This window comes from Sinocyclocheilus rhinocerous, unplaced genomic scaffold (genome assembly GCF_001515625.1).
Source record: "Sinocyclocheilus rhinocerous isolate Xijiao unplaced genomic scaffold, SAMN03320098_v1.1 scaffold474, whole genome shotgun sequence".
NCBI lineage: Eukaryota > Metazoa > Chordata > Actinopteri > Cypriniformes > Cyprinidae > Sinocyclocheilus > Sinocyclocheilus rhinocerous.
Window position 1 is genome coordinate 1,006,706 of NW_015644625.1, and position 13,018 is coordinate 1,019,723.

General features: G+C 36.1%; 2 protein-coding genes across 2 annotated transcripts; one reads left to right on the plus strand and one right to left on the minus strand.

Moving 5' to 3' along the window:
* Positions 1 to 178: 178 nt before the first annotated feature.
* Positions 179 to 2,742, minus strand: LOC107758543 (proheparin-binding EGF-like growth factor). The gene is made up of 6 exons (XM_016576305.1): positions 2,535 to 2,742; positions 1,688 to 1,894; positions 1,319 to 1,523; positions 1,056 to 1,211; positions 880 to 970; positions 179 to 786 (listed from the first exon to the last, which is right to left on the minus strand). The coding sequence occupies exons 1-5, from the start codon at positions 2,575 to 2,577 to the stop codon at positions 898 to 900; spliced, it is 684 nt and encodes a 227-aa protein (XP_016431791.1). The 5' UTR covers positions 2,578 to 2,742; the 3' UTR covers positions 179 to 786; positions 880 to 897.
* Positions 2,743 to 4,024: 1,282 nt separating this feature from the next.
* Positions 4,025 to 12,961, plus strand: LOC107758544 (RUN and FYVE domain-containing protein 1-like). Its single transcript, XM_016576306.1, has 18 exons — positions 4,025 to 4,324; positions 5,942 to 6,115; positions 7,030 to 7,147; positions 7,246 to 7,347; positions 7,490 to 7,613; positions 7,696 to 7,757; positions 7,863 to 7,998; positions 8,148 to 8,249; positions 8,478 to 8,594; positions 9,011 to 9,178; positions 9,273 to 9,370; positions 9,593 to 9,712; positions 10,428 to 10,557; positions 10,698 to 10,792; positions 11,048 to 11,096; positions 11,378 to 11,455; positions 11,529 to 11,685; positions 12,102 to 12,961. Exons 1-17 carry the CDS (start codon positions 4,042 to 4,044, stop codon positions 11,670 to 11,672), a joined length of 2,100 nt encoding a protein of 699 aa, XP_016431792.1. The 5' UTR covers positions 4,025 to 4,041; the 3' UTR covers positions 11,673 to 11,685; positions 12,102 to 12,961.
* The last annotated feature ends 57 nt before the right edge of the window (positions 12,962 to 13,018 follow it).

Genomic DNA, 13,018 nt, shown 5'->3' on the forward strand with positions numbered 1-13,018 from the left:
AAAAAAAAAAAAAAAAAGTAAGCTTGAAATATGACTTTTCATAAAGTTTGCTGAAATGTACATTCTAACACTGCCCTGAACATCAAAATACAAATAATTATAACTCCAAAAATTCTCTTAATTAAATGCATCAAAAATATCAAAAATCGCATACCATTATAATATACTATTATTTTGATTTTCAGTCTACCATTGTTTAAATCTCATTTACTGAATAGACACGGATTACTACTGCTTCTTTTAATAAATAAAATATTACATCAACATACAACACAGAGACTTTCAAATATGTTGCCAGTGCATTAGGGCTGGACAAGGTTGGTCTAAATCCAAATAAATATTAATAGTTATATATACATAAATAAATAAATTAAAGCATAGCCAGCAACGATTAAATACACAGTGCACAAGACATGAACAAAAATGCTTATTTGTAAGAATACTTATTTCAGGCCAAGCTTCTTCAGTACTAGAAAAAGCCTCGCCTCTAAAACTCAAACTACATTCCCAACCCCGAAGAGTTCCTTCTCATTCTGTATCGAACAGCTCGGTTTCTCTTCCCGACCGAGTCTGTCTGTCAAGAGTTCCAGTTCGTGGCAGGTTTTGAGCTCTCCTGTGAACCATTTTTGCGAGTCATTCGTGAGTCAGGCCCTTCACGGAGGCACCACGACTCCTGCCAAACAAACGCTGTCACTCTATCCTCCTCTCCAGCACGCTGTGCCCGCTGCTCCGCACAACATTCAACTTTGCCACTTCATTTTGAGGTAGAATTTCCACACAGTTGCCCTGAAATAAAACAAGAAAACAGATGTCAGGCAACTGAGTCAAATCATGCTGGATGATTTTATGCAGCATGTACGAATGGATGACCTCACTCACCGTTCTCTCCCGTCTCGTTTAGTGGTGTGGGGCGGCTCCCAGTTTAACTTTCTCCTCATTTTCCACATTATATGCACCTTGCTTGTGAAACCTAGATGATACAAAGATTGACATTATGATAGACTGCAGACATCTAATTGCTCATAAAAAATTAATGGGGGAGATTAAATACAAACCTGAGTGCCAGTAAAAGTCCAATGATGGTGAGACACAATGAAGAGAGAACCACGGCCACCACAGCAAGCGCTGTAGTGCGGTTATACTCTCCCTCATTCTGCTTTACTTCCAGGGAGAAAAGGTGACATCGCTCTCCCGAATAGCCCTGGTCACATCTGGGGAAAAAACAGCCATTGATTCTCTTAAACGGCTTTAAAATATAACCATTTCAATAAAATAGTGACAAAAAATACAGGAGAAATGGTTTAAAGGAAGGGCTTACATGCATGAGGGCCCCTTTAAGTCCCTGAGATTCTGGCAGGTTCCGTGGATACAGAAGTCCTTGTACTTTTTTAGACATGGATTCCTTTTCTTGCCTTTTCCCTTTCCTTTGGCCTTCTTCCTTCCGAGCCCCTTCCTCGTCGAGCCTTCACGTTTCTCCGCATTCAAAACTGCACTCGGGTCTTTGGGTTTGCTTGAAAAAGCAACTGTTTTGGTGGGAGAGAAGAAGAAATGTACAGTTATTCATACTAAAATTTAAACTACAGCATAAATGCAAATCACAAAATCTGTGACGAACTGCTTATGCCCCTCTATTGTAAGTCACTTGGGATAAAAGTGTCGGCTAAATGCGTATGTTTAAATTAATTACCAAGTGGCACTTCGTAATCCCCTGAAAACTCCTCCTCCTCTTCATCATCATAGTAATACTCGTCTTCCTCCTCATATTCCACTTGCTTGTTGTCCACAGTAGATCTCTTCTCACTCAGTGCCTCCAAAAGATCAATCACAGCTGTCTGTGCAGGCCTCTCGCTCTCAAACCGCTCTATAGATGCACCGCTCACCGATGTGACAGCCACTGAATGGAAAAACATAGTGAATAGCCATTAAAACTTAGTCAGTTAGGCTGATTGATTGTTTATGTTTATGCAGTGGATTGCTGACTACAATGTAAATTATATACTTGCTGGTGTCTCAGAATTGTATTTTTTAGTCTTATTTTTTGTAATTAATGCATAGAGCCCACTAATATTTTCCCTTTTAACTAGAATAAATACAATCGAGTTTATTTCACGATCCAGAGACTGACATGCAAATAAGCATGTTTTAAAACTAATAATAGGTTGTGTGCATTACCTAAAACCCTTAGAGGGTGCTGAGGGGCTTCATTTACAAAAATCTTGCATGCACAGACACTGAGCTAACGAATGAACGCATGAGACAAAGATAAATATATCCCAGAATATTCTTAAAACAGAATGACTGAATGACATTGTTGACCCATTAATAGGTTCACTGGCAAATCCGAAGTTTTGAATGGTAAAAAAAGCCTCAGTTGAATATGAAACAAGTCATGTTATGAATTTCCACTCAATTTATTAGTAAAACCAAAGTTTCTTTATCAAAAAACGGAGTATTTTACACTTATATACCTAGCAAAAGGTTGTAATGCGACACCGTTCAGCAACAAGCAACCTCGGTCTGTCAGTTATACTCACCGATGGTAAAGACGAAAAGACGCAAAATAGTTAAAAACTTCATATTTTCCCTTCTGGTAAATGACGACGATAGATTCAGCTGTTAAAATTAAATTCCTTCCCACTGTGTTACTTCCTTTGAAGCCACCGTAGATTGTTACTTAGTGTCTTCAAGCGTTACTTTGTTACTGTGAGCGTCTCTCGTGCGTCAAGGTTAAAAAATCAGCCGCGTCTCAGTGACAGCCATTTAAATATGACTGTGGCCACGCCCACTATAGAGCTGTAACAGATTGTGTGTCAAGACAAACTCCTTTGATGATGTTTTATTAGCTGTTTTATTGGTCTACACCTCTGTGCTACAAATCTACACCCACCTGTGATCATCTGGCCTACTTTGTAAACAATTAAAAATGCATGAATTGTATATTCTGGTATTAGTAAAGTAGGTATTATAGATACAATTTTACAGTTTCAGCATATTTCACAAATAACTTGCCATTGTGACTAGAGCAGTAAATAAGGCTCACTTTGAAAATCCATCGCAACAAATCTGCTTATCAACATTCTTTACTGAAATGACCCAAAGACAATAAAAGGTTAAAAACAACACCTGCCATGGTTTTGATCACGAGTTTGAAGTAATATTATGTCATTATAATTTCATTTGCAGGAGAGCCATGCAAGTCGATCAGTATAAGCACATTAAGGGGAAATATTTATGTAAACCATATTGAATTTTCTTTCAAAACATGTTCATCTGTTTAAACAGACATTAACTAATGCTCTGATAATGAAATAAATGTTAGTTTTAATGAAAGGTACGGTTCAAAACACCTGTAGTGAAGCAACTAAACCAGATTCAGATTTTGACTAACACTGTGATCAAATGAATGAATGAGAACATGTATGAACAAACATTAAATTGCTTTATGGGTTGAGATCTAACAAATCAGTTAACCTTCATTATTTTTAATCCTTGACATTATTACCCACAATTGCATTCTTTCATAATCACACACTGTGTCTTTTAAAAATACTTTGCATCAGACAAGTCTTTCCCTAGTTTTGGATATACACTGAGCAAAAAGCATAAAAACAGCATATGGTCTGTGTGTCGCCATTTAAATAAGCAAAACGGCGTTCGTTACTGCCATCTAGTGGATACATTAAACTCGTACATAGACAGTCCAACCAATATGCACACATAATTTGTTCAACTTTAAAAGGTTTAAAATATGTCTGTCCGTATGTGGGTAAGTTTTTCAATCTATTTTTAATATGTTTTACTTTTTTTTAATTGATTTTGGTTTATTTTGTATTTGATTTATTTGATTTCTGTTCAATATCTTCGTTCTTTCTGTTCTATTCGTCTTATTTTTTCTGTATTTAGTAATCTTTCAAATTTTTTTTAAATCGATGTCTAAATATAGATTTAAAAAAACCTCCTCGATCGCCGATCGATTTGTCTCCCCTGAGCGATCAAAAACCGATTGCTCTGGTCTCGAGTCACATGTTTTCACAAGTAAACATGGCGGACGAGGATCCAAACACCAAAGTTGAATGCGAAGACGTTCCTGCAAAAGAAGAACAACCAGAGGCTACGGAACCTGGGCAAAATGATGTCGCCAACGATACCGACGAGGTCCAGAAGGACAAACGGGCAGACAGCTCTTGGTCGGCGCCGATTCTGTCGTTTGCTCGTAAAGCGACGGAGACGCTGAGCAGTGGAGTGAATCACTACAGCGCGGGGTTAAAGGGATCGGACACATCACAACACACCTCTGACACCTCAGATCCCCTAAAGACAGCAGGTATGACACCTGTTCGGCTCTCTGATATTTAAATATAGGGATAAGAAAGTTAACTGACTTACTTAGTAAGATAAGTAGTCAATAACAGAATTTTTAAAAAGTACAACGATAATGCCATATTTTTGGAAATGGGACCTTGGTATTGCCATAATATTGTATATAAATTTACATGCACATTACTTTTTTTCACAACGTAAATTGGTGCGTCATGGATGTGAACATTTTTAAATGCAACATGAAAATCAGACGTTCAGATTGGTACGAATGTATAAGGGAAGGTGTGTATGTTTACCATGAAGTTTTTAATCAACTTTTTGACATTTTAATTTTTTTTGGTTTACTTAAATAGCCCTGTGGGAAAAGCCAATCTGAAACTACAAATATCGCCATATTTTAGATGCCAGCTACTGCATCTATATGTGAATACCCAGTTTTATTTTAGGAAAAATTTATAATAAAATAGAAATATGTGCAGTATATTATGTTTAAAGTATTTTTCACGTTTTTCTACCTAATATATTGTGTATTATTTCAATGATTTTTTATTTATTCTATTTTAAATTATTTATTTAAAAATTAATTTAATTATGTACGCTTTATTTTAATCTACCTTTTAATTATTTAATTTTAAACTGTAATACTGTAGTTTATTTTAATTATTACTTTTTTGAATCAAATTGCCTTTTTTAATCAAATTATTGTTACTTTTCTATCAAAATGTGCATTTATTTTAGTGTAATCATATTTTTTATATTATTTTATTTATTTATTGTTTTTTTTTACACTTTTCCTTGGTCCCCCAGCTCTCCCTTGTGTCTTGTGACTGTTTTGAAAACCCTGTCATGCTTGACATGAGAAAATAATAATTGCTTGTGTATTTTCTTGATGAGAAGTATGAAACTGTACTAGTAAAAAAAATATATTGTGGATTAGAGTAGAAATACTCAAAAAATATAACATGCCAAACTAGAGAACACTGCTGACACTGCTTGAAATATCATGTCAGCTGCCCAAATACTATGGTATATGAACATATTAAAAGTGATGTACTTTAGTAAATGACAAAGAACCATGTTATCATCTGATTGCAGCACTGCTCCATCAAAACAGTACAGTTTTGTAATAGAGATCTATAAGTGTACCATTCAAAAGAATGTACAGGTCCAATTGATTGCATCGCACAGGTTAGTGTATTCATGAGGTCAGTCCTTGCAACTCTTATCGGGCCATTATCCATTTTGATTAGGCATCTATGAGTATAAGAAGTGATTTATACATTTGAATGCAGCTAGTGTTATATGGTTAAAAACATAACCTTCATCTGTGGCTTTTTTGTGGTATGATTCCAATATGTGACATAATTGTATTGTAGACCATTACAGTATACAGGAAATGAATAATGCACCTGCTTCCTGACTCTGAATATTTTTTTCTAGCAGGAACATCCACTTCCCCTCAAGTTCAGTTTAAGCCTCTTTATTTGTTATTCTAAGTTACCGTAATATTTAAGTCATTGTTTTTTTCATTTGCGCTTAATTATACTGACTCACCAGTTAAACTGATTAGTCCTGCAGATGCCACAGGAAGTGTTTGTGTTAATGCATCTGTGTTGTCCAGCTGTGAAGGATCCCATGGTGGTGGAGAGGTCAAACCTCCTCAGCATGATGAAGCTCAGCATTAAGGTTCTGATCCAGTCCTCCCTCAGTCTCGGCCGCACGCTGGACTCTGAATATCCACCTCTGCAGCAGTTCTTTGTGGTTCTGGAGCACTGCCTTAAACATGGGTTAAAAGGTGAGATGGGACATAAATGCTAAATGTGAATGTAGAATTACGAAATGTCACTGCATTCATAAAGGTAACTCTCACAAAAACATACTCCGGTCACGTTTCACCCTCATAATCAAATGAGAAGAATAAAAAATTATGTATTTTCAAAAATAAATATTTTAGATTTATTTATTTATTTATGTATGTATGTATCTATTTATTTATTTGTTTATACAAAATATATGATCTATCTATCTATCTATCTATCTATCTATTTACTTATTTATGAACATAAAGCTTATTTACAGTGTGACTTTTAGTTTGGCTGGTGCACATTTTAGTTTGAGGTGATTCTCATTATTTTAATAGTCATTTTTATTATATAAAATTATTTGTTGTACACTAAAAATAAAATGCTGCAATGTAATTAGTTTCGACAAATACCTCCATGATTTATAAATACTTCAGAGCAGTGTTCTTTTCATATCATTGATATACTGTTTTTAGTTTTTATGAATATTTTTGAATGAAATTTAGTTTATATTTTCTGTTTTCAGAAATTGAAGAATGAGAAATGTGGCCTTGGTTGCTAGCTGAAATGAAATACGTTTAATATATGTATTTTGATATATTTTATTTCAATTTATGTTTGTTTTATTCAAGCAATGAAAATGGTTTTCTGTTTTTAATTTTAGTCAACAATAATAACGCTGCTTCGGGGTTTTAATAAAGTATTTAATCTTTTTTTTTCAGGAGGGAAATGTGTTTAATTGTTATGAAAACTTAAAGGCTACATTTCTTGGAGGAAAATATGATTTTTTTCTTATTTATTTGTTTTGATTTTGGAGTGTAAAACCGAGATATTCTTGACAGGTATTGTGAAATTAACCCATTTTATGGCCTAAATCCTGCATGTTTCTGTCTCTCCTCCTGTGCAGTAAAGAAGACTTTCATTGGTCAGAATAAGTCTATCTGGGCTCCTCTGGAGTTGATAGAGAAACTGTGCCCCGAGTCAGCTGACATTGCCACCAGTGTGCGGGATATGCCTGGAATCAAGTAGGTTCCCATCACAGGCGTTTGTCTTGAATATAATATCCTGTCTGAAACCGTGTAATAGGAGAGCGTGAGGTTCATGAGGTTCTGTGTTGTTTCAGGACAGGCCTCGGGCGAGCTCGAGCGTGGCTTCATCTGGCTCTAATGCAGAAAAAAATCGCAGACTACATGAAAGTGCTAATAAATAGAAGAGACCTTCTTGAGTAAGAGCAGTTAAATTCCAATGATCTTTAATATTTAGACTCTTCTACAGAATTTGTGTCATATCATACAAAATACAGTATTGTAGTGCTATTCAGTTCTGGGCTTCCCAATGTAAATTCATGTTTTTTTTTTCTGTCTCAGGGAGTTTTATGACCCCGGGGCTCTTGTAATGGAGGAGGAGGGGGCTGTGATTGTAGGGATGCTGGTGGGTCTGAATGTGATCGATGCCAATCTGTGTGTGAAAGGAGAGGATCTGGATTCCCAGGTGAAACATATAGCCGTCCAAACCATGTTATCAGATGTGCTCTTTAACACTGACGCTAAACACTGTGTTCTTGTTTCTGCAGGTGGGCGTCATTGACTTTTCAATGTATCTAAAGGATCCGCAAGCAACTGAGAACACACAGGAGTGAGTGTGTGATCACTTAGCAAAGATTAAACATTAAATCACTAATTACATGGCAAGAACTAGTTTAGTAATTTTGACTCTTTCTAATTCTTTAACTGCTAACAGTGATTCAAAAATGACAGCCATTCTTGACCAGAAGCACTACATAGAAGAACTGAACCGGCATCTGAGCTGCACAGTGACGGATCTTCAGGCCAAGATGGACTCACTGGAGAAGACCAACAGCAAACTCATTGAGGAGGTGGAAATATTAGATTGATTGTTTTTTTTTTATGGGCTTTATTATGAACTTATATTTTGCATATTGTAATTTCTTGGTTCTAAATTGTGCACATTATTAAATACAGGATTAACATGGAAAAATACATTTATTTGATGTCTTTTGTACAGCTTACAGCAGCCACAGACAGAATCAACGCTCTGCGCGAAGAGCAGGAACAACTTAAACAGGAAAATGCAAATATTCTCCAATCTAGTCAGAGGAAAGAGGAGGTGAGAATTGCAATAGAAATGTTATGTTGTGAACACAATCAGTATGAAATAATTTTTAAACATCTGCATCTATATTTACTGGAAAAGTCGCTAGAAAAAGTTTGGAATAGACCCTAAAAATGGCCAAATGTAGGCCTGTCTGTTGGTTTATTACTAATAAATTAATCCATATAGTATTTTGTCATTCCAAAAGACAGTTTTATTTACTCACTTTGGATTGTTGTTTAGGTGACTCTACAAGACAGCCAGGTTGAGCTAGAAACATATCGACAGACACGGCAGGGGCTGGATGAAATGTACAGTGTAGTTTGGAAGCAATACAAGGAGGAGAAACGAATCCGGCAGGTAAGAATAAAATAATTCAGCTCTAAATGTAAAATAATTTTCGAATTTGAGTCTGTATTGTATTGCATAGTATTAAAGGAATAGTTCAGCCAAAAAAAGAAAATATACTCACCCTCATGTTGTTTCTTTTTTCTGAGATATTTTGAAGAATGTGGGTAACAGTTGCTGGTTCCCAATTACTTTCATAGTATGGAAAAAAAAATACAATGAAAGTCAATGGGGTCTAAAAACTGTTTGGTTACCTACATTCTTCAAAATATCTTCTTTTATGTTCAACAGAAGACAGAAACAGGTTTGGAAAAAATGTGAGGTTTAATAAATGATGACAGAATTTTCATCCCTTTAAATGCATTAATGTAACTATAATATTTTATGGAGCCAGTCAAAGTATCTGAATAAACTGTTTGGCAAATCAGGAGCTGCAAAAGGAGCTGGAGCTGCAGATCGGTCTGAAGCAGGAAATGGAAGTTGCCATGAAACTCCTGGAAAAGGACACGCATGAGAAACAAGACACGCTGGTCGCGCTTCGACAACAACTCGACCAAGTCAAGAATCTCAACTTACAGATGTTCAACAAAGCACAGGTGTTGCATCTTATTGTCTGAACAAAATGTTACTGGAATAGTAACATTTACCTGTTACCAATTGAAACTTAAGTCTTGTTGTTTAACCTATAAGGAGTCTGACCGAGTGGCCCAGAAAAAAGTGGAGGGCATGCAAGAGCTGGAAGAGAAGATGATTCAGATGGAAGCAGCCATGAAGGAACTAGAGCAGAGGTGCCAGGACATTTTTAAGGAATAATTCACTCAAAATAATTCATCATTTGCCCACCCATATGATGTTCCAAACCTAATGACTTTGTTTTCCTTATGATCTTTGGAAGAATGTAGGTGAAACAAGTCATACAGGTTTGAAACAACATGAAGATCACAGATATGTATGAAATGATATGTGTGGAGTTTTTCTAGACCTGATAAAGATGAGTACTTGCTCCTTAGGCTTCAAAATTCAGAAAATGTGCGCAAGAACACGGATGAAAGCCAGAGTGAGCTGAGATCGGAGATGAAAGGAAAAGTGAACGCTCTGCAGAAGCGTCTCGCTGACCTCGACACACTCCGGTAGTGTAAATCAAGCTTCGAGAAATGCGCTAACTTTGCTGTCATAGATACCTTGAAGGGATAGTTCATCCAAAAATAAATTTTTTTGTCATTTCTCACACGCGCTTAAGTTGTTCCAAACCTGTATGCATTTCTTTCAGCTGATGAACACACAAAAAAAGATATTTTGATGAATGTTGGTAACCAAACAGTCGACTTCCATAGTATGGAGAAAAAAAATACTATAGAAGTCAATGGCTTCCATCAACTGTTTGGTTACCAATATTCTGTTGTGTGTTCAGCAAAAGAAAAAAACTCATACAGGTTTGGAACAAGTGGAGGGTGCATAAATAATGATGGGTGAACTATCCCTTTAAATTTAAACCAGCTGTAAAATATTTGTTTCGAATTTTTCATTTACTGTTATAATCACTTTAGAAATCTCATCCTGCATTACAGAACAATTTTTAAATAAATTTTATTTATTTAATATATTTTATTTCAGTTCATGTTTATTTTATTAAATTTATTTTAATGTATTATTTTTTATTTTATGTATTCCCCCAATTGTTTTTGTTCTCTAAAGATGTATTTTTAGTTGAAATGTAAGTTAAAAAATAATTAAATAAAAAAAGATGGGGTGAAAAAAAAATTTTTTTTTAAAGGGGTCATAATTTCACCCCTCTAGATTTAGATTTTTTTTTAGGTTCAATTGTTGTTTCTGTTCTCTTTTCAGGGCAGGCCTGGAGTCAGAGCTCAGCACAGAGAAGGAGCAGCGGCAGAACCTACAGAGGGAGCTACACAGAGAACAGGACAACAGCGCAGAGCTGCGCACACAACTGCAGCAGCTGCAGGGCCTGCAGACGGTCAGATACACTGCTGCTTCAGCCATAAAACTAACCAGTACAAGTCAATAAAGACTTTAAATTATACAAAATCAAAGCAAGAGTGAAGTTTTTGTATTATGGTGTTAATCAATTATGACACTCTGCCTTTGTTTCCACAGGAGCTTCTTGATCTTCGACAGGAGAAGAAACAGCTCCAGCAGCTGTGTGAGGAGCAGGAACAGGCTCTACAGGACATGGGCCTTCATCTTAGCCAGTAAGACAACTCCACTCATATTTTCTGATATTTCTGGACAATGACAGTTGTCTTCTGTAGAGCAGCTTTATAGCTGAATCGAATTTGTATCATAATAGGTGAACTCTGCAACACTGACAGTCTTTTTGAACTGAATTGAATCACCGCTGAACTGACTTCAGCTGAATGATGCTTTTGTCATTTTAGAGCTGCTTTACAGCTGAAAGTGTTCATTTGCAGCATGCTAAATGTCTTGAACTAAAATCCTGCTTTCAGATCCAAACTCAAGATGGAGGACTTCAAAGAGGTCAACAAAGCCTTGAAGGTAAAAGAGCTTCATGAGGCTAACTTTATTGTGTCCATTTGCACAGCAAAGCTAAAGATCCCTTCTTAGTATTGCTTTCCAAGTATTCCCTTTGCTACTTTGCTGTGTAACTTTTTGTACTTACTGATGTGACTTACTTTTGTAAAATTGTCTTTACTGTCACTTTTAATAATTTTAATGCATACTTAATAAAGGTATTAATTTTTTCCCCCCAATAATTTAAGTAACAAGTAACGTTCAGTATCCCAATAAATTTGTTTTTTGACAATTGTCTTATCAAGGGTCATGCCTGGCTAAAAGACGATGAAGCTACACAGTGCAAGCAGTGCCAAAAAGAATTCTCAATCTCTCGGAGAAAGGTGAGTGATGCTGCACTCTGTCACTACACCTCAGTCTTTGGCATGTAACTCAACTCGTTTTTTCTGTTTGAAGCACCATTGCAGGAACTGTGGAGACATCTACTGCAACAGCTGCTCCAGTAATGAGCTGGCTCTGCCCTCGTTCCCCAGACCTGTCCGCGTGTGTGACATCTGCCATTCCCTACTGCTCCAGAGAAGCTCCATCGGCTCCACCTGACAGCATTCAACATCTCTGCTGATCGTGTGTGTGAGAAACTACAGGCCAGCTGTATTCATCAAACTCTCAATCTCTGTTTTTAACACTTATGCATTAATTACTCGGCTTCCGTTTGACTAAAACCTTTGATTGTTGCAAAACCATATGCAAAGTTTTTTTTTGACAGGAAGACGCAAGGATAATTAGAAACGAACATTAATTTGATTGTATTTATAATGATAGTCTCCATTTTAGGGAGAGCACCAACATATATAAGCCTTTCACGTGTTCACCAAGAGTGGATGCAGAGGATTCATATTTCGATACTCTTCTGCTCCAGTAATGAGCTGGCTCTGCCCTCGTTCCCCAGACCTGTCCGCGTGTGTGACATCTGCCATTCCCTACTGCTCCAGAGAAGCTCCATCGGCTCCACCTGACAGCATTCAACATCTCTGCTGATCGTGTGTGTGTGTGTGTGAGAAACTACAGGCCAGCTGTATTCATCAAACTCTCAATCTCTGTTTTTAACACTTATGCATTAATTACTTGGCTTCCGTTTGACTAAAACCTTTGATTGTTGCAAAACCATATGCAAAGTTTTTTTTTGACAGGAAGACGCAAGGATAATTAGAAACGAACATTAATTTGATTGTATTTATAATGATAGTCTCCATTTTAGGGAGAGCACCAACATATATAAGCCTTTCACGTGTTCACCAAGAGTGGATGCAGAGGATTCATATTTCGATACTCTTCATGCTTTTTAGTATCCTCTTATCAAAATAGGACAGAATTAATTTTGTAATGATTTTGTAAATTCTGTTCAATTTAATTTTTTAAGGAGACATGGAATTACTGAATTGTAATCTTTATCACTAATTTTCACTATTTTTTAAGTGTTTGTGCTTGTGCTATAAATATTTAATCTGTGCATGTCATACAAAAAAAATATAGCACTATCAAAGGTCAAAAGTTGGGACCAGTTCCTGTATGAAGTTAGTAGATATGCGAATTGTTCAACAAAATGTGTAAATCATTCATAAAACCATTCTTACAGAAATAGATGAATGAAATGGGTTTTATGAACACATTTGTTCTGCTAATATCATGAATGAGGCCCAAAGTCTGTAAATGATTTTTCATTGTCCAAAGGCAAGACCACATTTATAGTATGCAAGACTAAAGAGCAGATGGATTGTATTTTCTCCAATTTTTGTTGCTCATGCCAGTCAAAAAAATAATTTAAAAAAATTTTTTTAAGGCTCTCGGAATACAAAATGCCTGTTTTAGATTGTATGACAGTGTCCTGTGTTGTACCCTCTTTTGTCTCCTGTTCGGTTCATAAAGCTGTAATGAAATTTCTGAAG

Coding starts and splice junctions, on each gene's coding strand:
- LOC107758543 (XM_016576305.1), bottom strand. CDS start 2,577: ATGAAGTTTTTAACTATTTTGCGTCTTTTCGTCTTTACCATCG. Junction 1,895..2,534: donor TCTTTTCGTCTTTACCATCG/GTGAGTATAACT, acceptor TTTTCCATTCAG/TGGCTGTCACATCGGTGAGC. Junction 1,524..1,687: donor GGATTACGAAGTGCCACTTG/GTAATTAATTTA, acceptor CCACCAAAACAG/TTGCTTTTTCAAGCAAACCC.
- LOC107758544 (XM_016576306.1), top strand. CDS start 4,042: ATGGCGGACGAGGATCCAAACACCAAAGTTGAATGCGAAGACGTTCCT. Junction 7,999..8,147: donor ACAGCAAACTCATTGAGGAG/GTGGAAATATTA, acceptor TCTTTTGTACAG/CTTACAGCAGCCACAGACAG. Junction 8,595..9,010: donor AGGAGAAACGAATCCGGCAG/GTAAGAATAAAA, acceptor TTGGCAAATCAG/GAGCTGCAAAAGGAGCTGGA.